The 12,910-nt window shown below is 39.2% G+C and overlaps 1 protein-coding gene across 7 annotated transcripts in view; it reads right to left on the minus strand.

The window, feature by feature from the left end:
- The window catches only part of ntm (neurotrimin), a 480,597-nt gene that overhangs the window by 18,905 nt on the left and 448,782 nt on the right, over positions 1-12,910 (minus strand). For 6 of the 7 annotated variants that reach the window (XR_015131211.1, XM_086307923.1, XM_086307920.1 and 3 more), the window contains 2 exons: positions 9,432-9,557; positions 615-743 (listed from right to left, as the gene is read on the minus strand). Coding sequence is in view for 6 of the 7 variants with exons in the window: in XM_086307923.1 (XP_086164049.1) it covers positions 615-743; positions 9,432-9,557 (255 nt within the window). In the remaining variant the exon portion in view is untranslated. The remainder of the gene's footprint in view (positions 1-614; positions 744-9,431; positions 9,558-12,910) is intronic. The other variant, XM_086307922.1, reaches the window with a different exon arrangement.

The raw sequence follows: 12,910 nt of genomic DNA on the forward strand, positions 1-12,910 counted from the left end.
TGATACTACTATTTATCTAATGCTGCTGTATCGGATAAATCTTTTTTTTATCTTCTTCCATCCAAATCAGCAGGAAAGTGATACAAATTATTCTATATTAGTCCTTGATGACTGCTGGACCCAACAACACATCAGAATACAGGTATTGTGGTGAAAAAAGTAGAAGCGATGTGCACATGACATCACAAAACCAAACAAAACATTATCATAAAGAATCAATGTCACCAATAACTAAAATTGGACAGAAAAGGAATGTGCTGAAGAAACTGGATTGTAAGTTGCTAGAATGTCTGTCTGTCTCTATGAACACATAGAGACAGACAGACATTCTAGCCTTGCAACATATTTGTGAACTGTCTAGGGTGTACCCTGCCCCTTGATTTATGACAGCTCAACCCTGAATCAAAAATGGAAGAAGATGGATATATTAGATATTACAGAATTTTGATCAATGTCAGTCTGATAGGTACTGAAATAGTGAAACAAAAATCCACACAGTTCACAAGAATAGACTGTATTTTTTCTATGATCACCCATCCAACATTGTCCCATTAAAAGTGGCACAATTTAGTACCGTTTGTGTGAATTTTTGAAACATTTAGCAGCCGACTCACAGTTGACGGTGATGTCTACAGTCTGCACGTCTGTGTCAATATCATTGACAGCTGTGCATTCATACGTTCCTGCTTTCTGTCTGGATATAGATGGGATTTCCAAGTATTCATCATCTGACACCAGATCCCCTGTGAAAGATCACAGAGAGAGAGAGAGATTGAAGAGGGTCATTTGGAGATAATGTGACAAGTCAACAGCTGTGGCCATGTTCAGTATTTTCACCAACTGTGTGCCTGCCACCTTAAAAGGGAAGAAGGAATATATTGATTACAAGGGCTGATGGATCATTGCAGTTGTATACTATAACTATAATTCACCTAAGTCTACTGATTTGTGCTTCATTTAAATGCGATACACAGCAACAAAAATTGTAAAGAAAAAAAATCTATTTGTTTTGCTAAAAAAAGAGAAGCTCATTTCCAACTATTGGAGTGAATATGAGTGTGAATAGTTGTCTGCAGCAAACTTGCAACCTTTCCAGGATGTATCCCACCTCTCCACCTTTCATTGCTAGCCCTGTGACCCTAAATTGGATATGTAGACAAAAATGAAAGGGTGGATTTTGGCAACAGCAGGAATGAAGACAGATCCTGATCGGGCGTGACAGGCCAAATTCTAATACAATGTGCCAAAACCTGCACTTGTAAATATGGCAAGTCTGTCTTATTCTCATGTTTCTTGTAGCACTCTGTAGTACCAATTCTTGACCAAGACCAGTTCTTGATTTAACATTTTTCATAGGATGCTACAGAATTTGGTGATTAATGCTTTGTTTGGTGCCTACTCTTTATCACTCATCCGTCAGAATTTTCATGTTCTGTACTTTTGTGTGTGCCTCTCAAGAGTACAAGCACACTGGGACTACTACTGAGATGTGAGAATAAGAAGAGGGCAAAATCCCAGCCACACTTTTTTTCATTGTATCAATTTGACATGCTTGACAGAGACACTTAATACAGCACTCAACATAAAGAACAAAAGATATAATTGACTTCAAGCTTCCTCCCAAGATGCTGGAAGGCGACAGTAATAAACTGTGCATGGATTCACTTTGCTGGGTTTGGGGACATTATTGAATTGCACCTGGGAAAGCTGTTAAGGATAGAATGCCTCACTGACACACAGTGACACACTCACCTGATGTGGAGTATCAAGAGAGCTCACATAGGTGTACGGGTTCCACTCCGTTCCATTTATGCTCCTCTTGTTCCCTTTCTGCTTTCTCTCAAAAGAGGATAATAGAATTTGCCAATAGAGACTACAGTGTCAGTTAAAGCCACTTTGCAAATTCCACTGAGGTGAGTTAATCAAGATGATCAAGTGAAGACTTTTCAGGGAGCTTTTTGAGTGCCCTGACAAAAATAAATTACAATTGTCCATGCTGGAAGTTATAAATGCATTTACCAGTTTTTGCACACTATTGCTAAAAAAAAGACAAATATTTTGTCTTAGAGTGATGCTGAAATTGAATGATGCAATATGTCTGTAGTCAGGCATATTTGTTTAATGTGCATGCTAAAGGACATATTTGACCAGAAATTATTCCAAGATTCATCAGTGTTACTGGATGCCAAAGTAATGCCCTCTAAACTACATATCTGGTTAGACACCATGTTTCATGTTCAATGTCCAGGATGTTTGGACTGGATATGTTTTGCCTGAATTAAGGACTAGGAAATTTAAGATGGGTATCATCTGGATTTCAAAGAAAAGGTATGCAGTGTTTTCTAATAACATTATGCTGTGGAAGCATGTATAATATAAATAGAATTGGTTCCAGCACAGAACTCTGTAGAACTCGATTACTGACTTTTCTGCATGAAGAAGACACAAACTGGAATCTATCAGACAGATATGATTCAAATCACACTGTAGTAAGATATTGGTCATCAGTTTTGAATGCTGCACTAAGAACAAACACGGGGATGAGCACACTGTTCAACACCATAAGATGAGTGAAACTTGAGTGAAACTTAAAATAAACTAATAACTACTTGTTCAACATTTTTTGAAATAAAACAAAGGTCAGAAATCACTATAGTTATCTAATACAGATCAAGTAAGGTCTTTTCAAGTAATGGCTTAATTACTCCCCTCTTAAGAGACTCTAGTGTGTCTTCTGTTAATAACGATAGATGGATCAGATTTAAAATTGAAGCACTAATGAATGGTGAGACTTATTTCAACAGTCTGATTGAAATAGGGTCAAGGAGGCACACTGATCTTTTAGAAAAATAAATTATTGAAGTTAACTCAGAAAGATTAATAGGAGAGAAAGAGTCTAAGTAAATATCAGCTGTTAAAAAGTTGCTATACTTAATGATACATCTGTGAGGGAGTTGTGAGTAATTTTCCCCTAATGGGTAAATTTAGTTTGTGAGAAAATTTCTTGGCTCAGCAGAGCTCCAACTATTTATCAGCCTGGCTGAAGTGCTGAAAAGAAACCTGGGGTGTTCCTGTTTTTCTCAGAGGGGTTATTTATATTATATATTTATATATTTGTGAGTCCAAATGAAGATTTTCTAAATTAGTGCAATGCCATTGCCTCTACTCCATCTGTTTTGTGCACATTTGTGAGTTATACCAGGGAGTCAAACATCTCTGATTTCTTGCTTTCTTTTTAAGGGAAGACAGCATCTACAGTCATACCCAAAGAGGATCTAACACGATTAAGAAAATATTCCACCTTGGTGAGAGCAAAGATTTCAGTAGCTGCTTGGTACTGTGTTGGCACATGGATTGTAATGTGCTGTCTTCCTCGCTTCACACCCAAATGGTTGCAGCAGATAGCCTCTCCCTAAGCATCAATCTGATGGAGGTTTCTCCCTGTTAAAAGGTCATCTGATTGTTGGGTTTCCTGTTTTCTCTGTATTATTGTAGGTTCTTTACCTTGCAATGTAAAGCACCTTGAGGTAACTGTTATGATTTGGTGCTTTATAAATAAAAATTGAATTTAACTTAAAGAAAAGATAACAGTGAAGGAATTACCTCCTTAAATATAGTTAAAGTGTGTTCAGAATAGGGCTGCCACGATTAGTCGACTAGTCACGATTACGTCGACTATCAAAATCGTCGACGACTGATTTAATAGTCGACGCGTCGTTTGAAGCTTTGTAAGATCACAAAAGATGCAGGAATAAGTAGCAGGATTTAAGAGTGTAATAACGGACTGAAACAGAAGATGGCAGCACTGCATGTTCAAGGATGCCAGCTGCCGTTAAACCCCGAAGAAGAAGAAACTGTATCCCAGAATTCATAGCGCAGCCCAGCTCAGTTTCCAACAATGGCGGCAGCTAGTTAGTTTTATATTACTCTTATTATTCTTTCTGGGTCACAAAATAAACTTTTAACATATTTTCAGGCGAGAATGTAGCTGTGTAAACCTCAAATACCTGCTCAGTTTATCAAGACACCACATATTTTCAAAAGCGCTCCGACATTTTCGGAGACGTCTGTTACCCACTAGCTCCATTGCTAGCCGGGAGAACACCGGACTCCCGGCAAATCGTTTTCAAACCCACCGCCGTCTTTCGCTACTCAGGTTAAACATGATATATAAGTCACTTAGATAACTTAACAATGTTATTGTTTGGCTTTTTTTAGTATTTTATTTGTTCCTGAGTAAATCGGTTTGGCTGAGATTAAAGTTATAGTTTTTACACAGCTGAATAAACGTCAAGCAGACAGCTGATTATCAGAAGTGTGAGATGCTCCAGAATTTACTCCGGTGTCCCGTTATATTTTAGATAGCAAGGAGTTTATTAAACTTCACCGAAACAATCTGCAAATTTCATTAAAATTTAATAAACTATCATCTTGTCTTTATTTTTAGTTAGCACAGACCTTACACACTTAAAGCTGTAAGCTAATGATAGTTATATAAGAGCAGATGCTGCTGGTGCAATAAGCTGTACGTTTTACGTCCAATGGATGATGATCTGATTAGTCGACTAATCGCAAAAATAATCAGTGACTAGTCGACTATCAAAATAATCGTTTGTGGCAGCCCTAGTTCAGAAGGACTTCTATTGTAATGAAATTTATTGTCCAGTGTCTAACCAATTATCATAAAGTGTTAAGAATGAAACCAATTAAGTCTAATAAAAATTTAAATGCGGTAATATAAGCTGTCATTTTTTATCATCTACGTAGATGCTAAATGAAGATGTGTTTGGTTCTAGACCAAACCACCAGGCTGTGGTTTAACCGGTGAACAGGCTAATTTGGCTGTAGGCGTGAACGTGAGTATAAATGGTTGTCTGTCTCTATGCTAGTTCTGTCAAACTGGTGACCTTTCCAGGGTGTATTCCATCTCTCACCCTATGCCACCTGAAATATGCTCCAGCTCCAACAAATCATAAAGGGTCTTTACTTCTTGCACTTCTTACAGTATATCCTTTCATCAAATCCTAAGCACGTGACAAACACAACAATTTCAGCTGCTCATAGTAGTGTTTAAATATTAAAGTGGATAAGTTTTTTCTTTCAGTTTCACAAAGGTCAAAAACTATGACTACTCTCCTTTAATTTTAAATTATTCTTTCTGAGCAAACCAGTGCTGTGCAAATCTGGGAAACCTTTATTGCACCTTGGTTAAATTCATTAATTTTCCCCTTCATTCTGGGTACTGCCTAGGCAGACAAATTTAGCAGTCAGATTGTGTGGTCTGTGGAAGATAGCAAGGATCACTTCTGATCTGCCACAAGCCCCTAAAGCCATCTATCAAAGGTGAGGGGGAGCTGGGTTATGGCTCGAAGAGAGCCTTGGTCCAAGTCTGAAATCATCAATCTTTACGCACTCACACACAGACAAACACACACACACACACACACACACACACACACACACACACACACACACACACACACACACACAGATAGATACAGGGAGAGAGAATCTTTATATATTCACTCATTTATACCCCAGAGTGCTTGCCATAGATGGCCTCACACTGAAAGGCCCAAGGCTGGAGAAAAGTTTCATTGCAGGTGGGAGATACTGGAACAGTATCAGTTTGGACCGCATAGTCCAAACTGCATAGACTGGGACATTTTGTTCTCTACTCAAAGCCTCTTTTAGTCCGAGCAACTGTGCACTGCGACTCTATCAATTCTTAATCGTAAACACCCTTATCAGTCAAATACTGGAACCAAAATGGATATCAAAATGGTATATAAAAAATACCAACTAGAATCCACAAAATTTAGTTCGATCAATTTCAGAGAAAACTACGTGAAACTAGATGGATTTTCTTTTATCTTACTTGAAAAAAATCAAAATAACAGCTTCTCAAGCTGATGCTTGTTTATTTATATTTTCCTCCGATACAAATTCCATACATTCATTCAGTCCACTCTCACTAAATTCTAGTTTTATTAATTCATGCAAAGAGGATCTTCATTTTGCATTTCAATGGACCTTCTCAGAAACTGATTTTGAATAGATAAATAAATATAAGCAACCAGTCATTGCATCCATTTTTATGATAAAGAGTGCTGAGATAAGAACAGAATAAAGAATGCTTTTTAATGGGGCTGTCTCTGAAAAATTCTTTGTTTTACATACAGATTCTCAGTCAAAGCAGTGTTTTACAAAGAGATAGCAGACATAGTGAAGGTTTAGCCACAAAACACACACAGTCTTTTCAACAGATATCAGAGTTGTTATCTGAGCTGTGTCTATAAAAAAATATATCTTTCCATGATTGGAAAACTTGATGTGAAGACAAAAACAAAATAAGAAAAAAGAAACCTGGCATAAACCAAATATGTGACGACTGCATGGTCCACACCACAAAGTATTAAGTCACCAATATAAATAATCTATAACCAATATAAACAATCTATACTATTTGTAAATGTATGTATGTGTACTTTTCGACCCAGCATACTTGAAAAAAAATTTGGCCAATCTTCTTAAATCCCTAGCCACATCTGTATTTGGGCGACCGTGGCTCAGAGGGTTGGGAATCGCATCTGTAACCGGAAGGTCGGCGGTTCGATCCCTGGGCTCTCTGTCCTGGTCGTTGTGTCCCCGGGCAAGACACTTTACCCTACTTGCCTACTGGTGGTGGCCAGAGGGGCCGATGGCGCGATATGGCAGCCTCGCTTCTGTCAGTCTGCCCCAGGGCAGCTGTGGCTACAACTGTAGCTGCCTCCACCAGTGTATGAATGTGAGAGTGAATGAATAGTGGTATTGTAAAGCGCTTTGGGTGCCTTGAAAAGCGCTATATAAATCCAATCCATTATTATTATTATTTTAACTGACTAATAGACTGTACCTTTAAGAGGTGAAAACCTTCTGATGTTGAGCAGAAAGTTAAGCAGCAATGAAATAAAGCATTGGATCCACTATATCAGATTTCATTAGTTCCCAGCAATGACAGTGCTTCAGACCCATGTCTCACAAGTACATTTAAGTGTCCAGTCAGATTAATTTGCAAGTTTCCCTTAAAATGAATAAATATTACAAAAGGTTGATGCGAGCACCCACTCTTCTGCAAAACCTATTTTAGGTCCAGTTGTCCACTATCAGTTTATGACCACAATACAGTGGTCATTTGACCATTTGACCTTAGAACTGAAGAAGCTTCTCGGATGAGAGGTGAAACGTCTTCAAGCAACTTAAAGAAGTCCAGACGCTTTTCTTTGCAAGCTCCTTTGAATACAGTGGAAAAGAAAATCTTCTCCTCCTTTCATTAGTTATTGATTTACCAGTCAAGAGAAAGGTCTAATAAGGCATTGTACTTCATTTTTACCATTTTAACCAACAATTCTTTCCTTTTCAAAAGCATGATGCTCTCCAATAAATATTCCTTTAAAGGCACATTCTATTGTAGTGCATGACCAATTGTATCTTGAGCTTATCTGGGCAACCAGACACATTCCTTTTACTATTGGTTGAATTTTAAAGTTAAGTAATATGAAATGGAAAACCTTCTGATTCCTATTGACAGAAGTGAAACCAAAAGTAAATCAAATTAAACAGCAGGTTGCTAAAACATAGAGTCATAGACCAATGGTGGCCAATACTTCAATACTTTGCTTTCTTTGGTCTAGCAAGCAAGTAATAATAGAAAAATGCCACTCAGCACATACAATGGAACATTGGGACATTCAGTACTGAAAATTCTAATCTTCTCCCTAATGCTATACCCTGTGTATTCTCATCATTCAAGCTATCATTCAGCCTCCAGAACATTTACATCCGATTATTACCTTTGATTTAATTTAATTACCTTTAATTAATTAATTAATTAATTAATTTTGTATTAATTAATCAGTTACAATACAAGTATTATGTAAAAACAGATAATTTAAAAAAGTGAAATCCACTATGGGTCAAACAAAGTCAGTTATAGTCGGGGTTGGGTGGAAACAAAGAGGGACAAGAAAAGACACTGTAGATGCCATAGTCCATGGTAGTCTTAATGTTTGGAGTCTGTTTTCCCTTTGAGTCTAAGTTGGCCAGGATTTTTCCTCCCTATGTGGTGGAGTCTGCTTCCTGCTCTTCAACCAAGCACATTCAATAGAATCTTATTAATATAGCACCAAATCATAACAACAGTTGTCTCAAGGCGCTCCTCATCAAACTAAAGTCCTCTGCTGTATTCAAGGACCAGTCTGCTACTGTTCAGTGGTAAATCAGCCCCCAAATGTTATTTGTCTTCGCTTGTTTTCTATTGTGTTGATCTCTGTGCTTTTTTGCCTCCAGTCAACCCCAGCCTGGGTCGAGAACCCACCACTTACCTGCACAACTCACCTGACTCTTTCGAACTGGCTCACTCCATCTGTCTACATGCACCTTTGTGAAGATTTCAGTCCCCAGTTAACCTCCCTACCCTCCTGGATGTCCTTACCTCATGGCCACTGGATTCCCTCCCCCTGCTAATCATTGGACAGGCAACATCTGACTCACCCACACTACCAAGTAAGCCATTGGTTCTCGCTAGTTATCTTTTGGAACTCCCCTATCTGGAATCACTGGATCAATGTCCCTTTCCTTTTCCATAGTGTCACTTCCTCCTTTGGATCCATTACTCTGTCTTTGTTGCCCTTGTGAATTCTACTTGTTGCAAAACATTATTGTAAATAAATCTTTTGAATTCTGTTGCATTTGAGTACTCTATTTTGCTTCGACCAGACCATGACAGCAAAAACATGGTCTGTATATGAAAGATGCAATGTTACTTCTTCCACTGGCTTGTCAGGTCCTGTCTTTAAACTTTATGTTTTGTCCAGCACAAAAACCAACTGCTCTATATTATCTTATTTTACTCTTTATTTGCTCTTACTTCAATTTAGACTCTTTATTTAAAACACTTTAATTATGCTGTACTCCATATGTCCTGAAATTAGCAAACAAGTCCATAAATTCAGTAAAGATGTTTTAATGAGGTCATAGATTAAGTCTCATAGACTTCTAAATAATCACAGAGGAGCTGTTCTCTGCTGACCATTAGTTTAATGCACTTTTGGCTCCCCACACCCTCTAGCAGATCATTACATGAAGGAACCTTTAAAAAAAAAAAAAAACAAGCGCGTCCATGCTCACAGGTGTACACACGGGTGATCACACCCACAAACTACACCCTTTTTGGCTCCTACCTCAAAGCACACTGTGTTCTGTTGATCTTATGTGCTGCAAGTTTAATGCACTTTTCCATTAACTCAAACACTACATCCATGTGTTCTAAAAAATCAGTATTAAGAAAATAAAGTAAAACACAAAAAAAATGACATCATTAAGAAAAAAAAAACACCAATATATCAAAAATCTGCTCTGCATCTAGATTTTTTAATGTATAAACAAATTACCTGAAGAGGAGATGAGCTTCCAGCTGATGGAAGGCTCTGGTTTACCACTTGCTTGGCACATCAGGGTGATGTTAGAGCCTTCATTTACCACAACATCTCTTGACAGGTTGGTGATTTTTGGTGGCACTGTGAAGGAAAATCAAATATATAAACTCAAGCTGTGATGTTACTAATCTCAAGAGGCACTTCTGAAAAAGGATATCACTATGACATATGTCATTGTCATTATTATTATTTTGCATAATAATATTTGACATATTTCAGTTTGAAGTTTGACACTAAAAAAGGGCCTGTATATTAGAATGGAATCTGTCGCTTGCCAAAGACATGGATTTAGACAGGAAAAATCTTGCAAAGAGACACAATGAAGCTGCATTATAGGTACTGTATGATGCAGAACTGTGTTAGACAAAAAAACAAAAAAAAAATTAAATCTTAAGCTCTGATCCATCAATTTTAGTTCATTCTTTTGCTCTCTTTGTTTTTGCTCTAGGGTTTTTCCAAGCACCTAAACGTAACACAAGTGAATATGGATTGTCAGATTAATCAGCCATGAAAAAAATAATGATTGAAAATTTAAAATGTTCATTATTGTTTCCCAAAGGACTTTGAATGTTATCAGCCAATTAAATTGACATTTTTAGTTTTAAGAACTCCCATAGATATCACCAGCAGGTGCTCACCTATTACCAGTGTAGGGACTAACGCGTTGTTAAGTAACGCGTTACAGTAACTACGTTATTATTGTGGTCACGAGCACGGTAACTAGTTATTATGCCAAAATCAGGAACAATCGTTACTGGGATTTAGATAGGGTCGTTATTCGTTACTTCATGTGGTGGCTATCGTGGAGCTTACACAGTTTCCATAACATTAGCAAGTGGTGGATGCCAGCAGGTGGATGAGGGAAAGGGGGGGCAGGAGGGGGAGAGACCTGAGGCGGCCACCGGTGTCAGGTGAACTGAACTTCAGGTAAGAAGTTATGACCTGCAGTCCATCTGGGTCAGATATAAACCAAGTTTAGGTATAGTTTATTTTCGTTATGCTGACTTTTTTGTACTGGGTATTAGCTAGCATGACGAAGTTTCTATACAGCTGAGTGGGTGCTATGATGTTACTGATGTTGAACTTTATTTTGTTCATAAGGTTAATTATTAGAGTTGCCAACCGTCTCCTAAAAAACGGAATCGTCTCGTATTCAGAGAACATATTACACGTTTCGTATTGAGGTGAAAAGGAGCACAGTCGTCCCGTACTTCAGATACAATGAAAAAGAAGACAGAAAACTGGAGTTATTCTGTCTTTATGCTGCGCAGCTGCCTCTTCTTCTCTCATTCTCTCCCCCTCCCTCTCCTATTGCTACTTCAATCATGAAACTGATTAATGATCAGCTGATCGGCCTTTCTGTCACAAGTCCCGTCTATCTTGTTTGCTTATCGCCCACTTTGCACCAGAAAGAAAGAAACCGGAGGTCGCGTTAAACAACAGCAGCACGTTTAAGCTTGATCAGCTGTTGTTAGAATTTATTTAATATTACCTTCTAGTATCAGCTGATGGTTGCTGGAGCCACAGCCGTAAAAGCTGCTGGACATGATATCGGTTTGGATATGTGGTGAGAGGGAAACATGAAGATGAAACCAGGAGATGTCCTTACTGAATCATCAGAGCTGAACAGGTGATGGAGAAACAGGTTTACCTTTAGGTGACATGAATGATTTAAAGTTATGAACTGTTTCTGAGAGACAAATACCACCAGGATCCTTTTTTTTTTTACAGCTGACAGCTGGTAACTGTGCAGGGGCGTGTCTAGCAAAGTTTTGCCAGGGGGGCCAGGTAGGGCGTTAACAGAGAAAGGGGGGGGGGGGGGACACAAAGAAGTACTTTTCTTTCTTATTCTCATTTAAAATATCTAGTTTTTAAAAAAATAATTATCTGAATCTTACAACAAACAATTGATAGATTGATGCATATATACCATCAAAACAGTGTACATCATTCTCACAACATCGTTTGTTTCCATTCAAAGGCTTTATGATTTTTCCTATAATGGCGGGCCGGTTGTAATATTCTGTTCTTAAACTTATAAGGAACATATTCTCAAACTGCTTCGTGAGCCACCATCTTCTTTATTGCCACTTGTTCGGTACAACCTAACACACCTCCACTTCCGTAATCATACCCGCCCCACTGCCACTACGGCAAACCCCAAGGGACAATACTCACGGAGTGCAAACATTATAAACAATACAACATCTGCCTTTTTTTGTTTTGTTTTGTTGTTAAATGTCCGCCAGTGGCACAGCCGGTATGCATTTCAAAATAGAACATCCTGAACATGAGGATTAGAAACAGTTTTTTCCACACTGTCATGTGTAAAATTACTGCTGCAAGAGAACAACAACAATAATGCAACACAGGATATGTACTCATTAGTACACACCGACATTTGACATGTTTTTTTTTTTTTTTTTTTTTTTTTTTTTTTGCTTTAGGGGAGCGATTCGCCTACACCCTTTACAATCACAGGTCAAGGATGACCCTCGGTTTGACCACTCGTCCTGATCTGGTGGTCAGTATAAGGCTAGTGTCCATGGGTGGTGTTTTAGTGCCTCTAGATGGCGACTGAGGCTCCGCTTGTTGTTGAGCTGCACTTTCATGCTGGGTTACCAAATCGGGTGCTGGTGACGCCTTAGCGCCTCTCAGGTGCCGTCGGTTACGCCGTATAGTCTGCCCCTCGCCAGCGCGGATCACGAAAGAGCGGGCAGTCTCTGCAGGTCGGATGATGACAGCCGATTTCCAGCTTCCGGACTCATGCTGAAAGCGGATGTGATTCCCCTGCTGCAGCCTCGGTAGTGGTGCGGTGCTGCGATTGTAGTATCGCTTCTGGTGCTCTTGTCTTTCCATCCATGTCTTTTGCTCCACCGTCAGGCTTATGACGCGGGGTACCAGCTGGTATCCGGTGATGAGAAGCACTGAGCGCAGACGTAGAGTCATGAGGAGCTGCGTGGGTGATCTGAAGCCATCGACTGGTGTGTTCCTTTGCTCCAATAGAGACAGGTAGGGATCTACTCCCTGAGCATGAGCTGTATCCAGAACTGATTTGGCAGCTTTGACTGTTCTTTCGGCAAGGGCGTTGCTTTGTGGGTACAAAGGGCTTGAGCTTGTGTGGACAAAGTCCCATGTGACTGCAAAGTCCTTGAACTCTCGAGAGCTGTCCTATGGGCCGTTATCTGAAATAAGCTTCTCTGACTGGTGAATATGGCCTTGAGCTTTTTGATGACGGACCCTGCGGTGGTAGAAAATAGCCTTTCGACCTCAAAGTAGCAGCTATAATAGTCCACATAAGTAGTCTTGTCCACACCATATGAAGAGGTCTGAGGCCACGGCCTGCCATGGTCTCTCAGGAATCTGGTGTGGAATGAGAGGTTCTTTAGGGTTCACTGCACGCCTCTGTTACGCCCCCAGTCTAGGCGGGTAGG

This window comes from Aulonocara sp. 'chitande type north' Nkhata Bay, linkage group LG10 (genome assembly GCF_057382095.1).
Source record: "Aulonocara sp. 'chitande type north' Nkhata Bay isolate Kocher_YH1m ecotype deep benthic linkage group LG10, A_spYH_male_GT1.1, whole genome shotgun sequence".
Taxonomy (NCBI): Eukaryota; Metazoa; Chordata; class Actinopteri; order Cichliformes; family Cichlidae; genus Aulonocara; species Aulonocara sp. 'chitande type north' Nkhata Bay.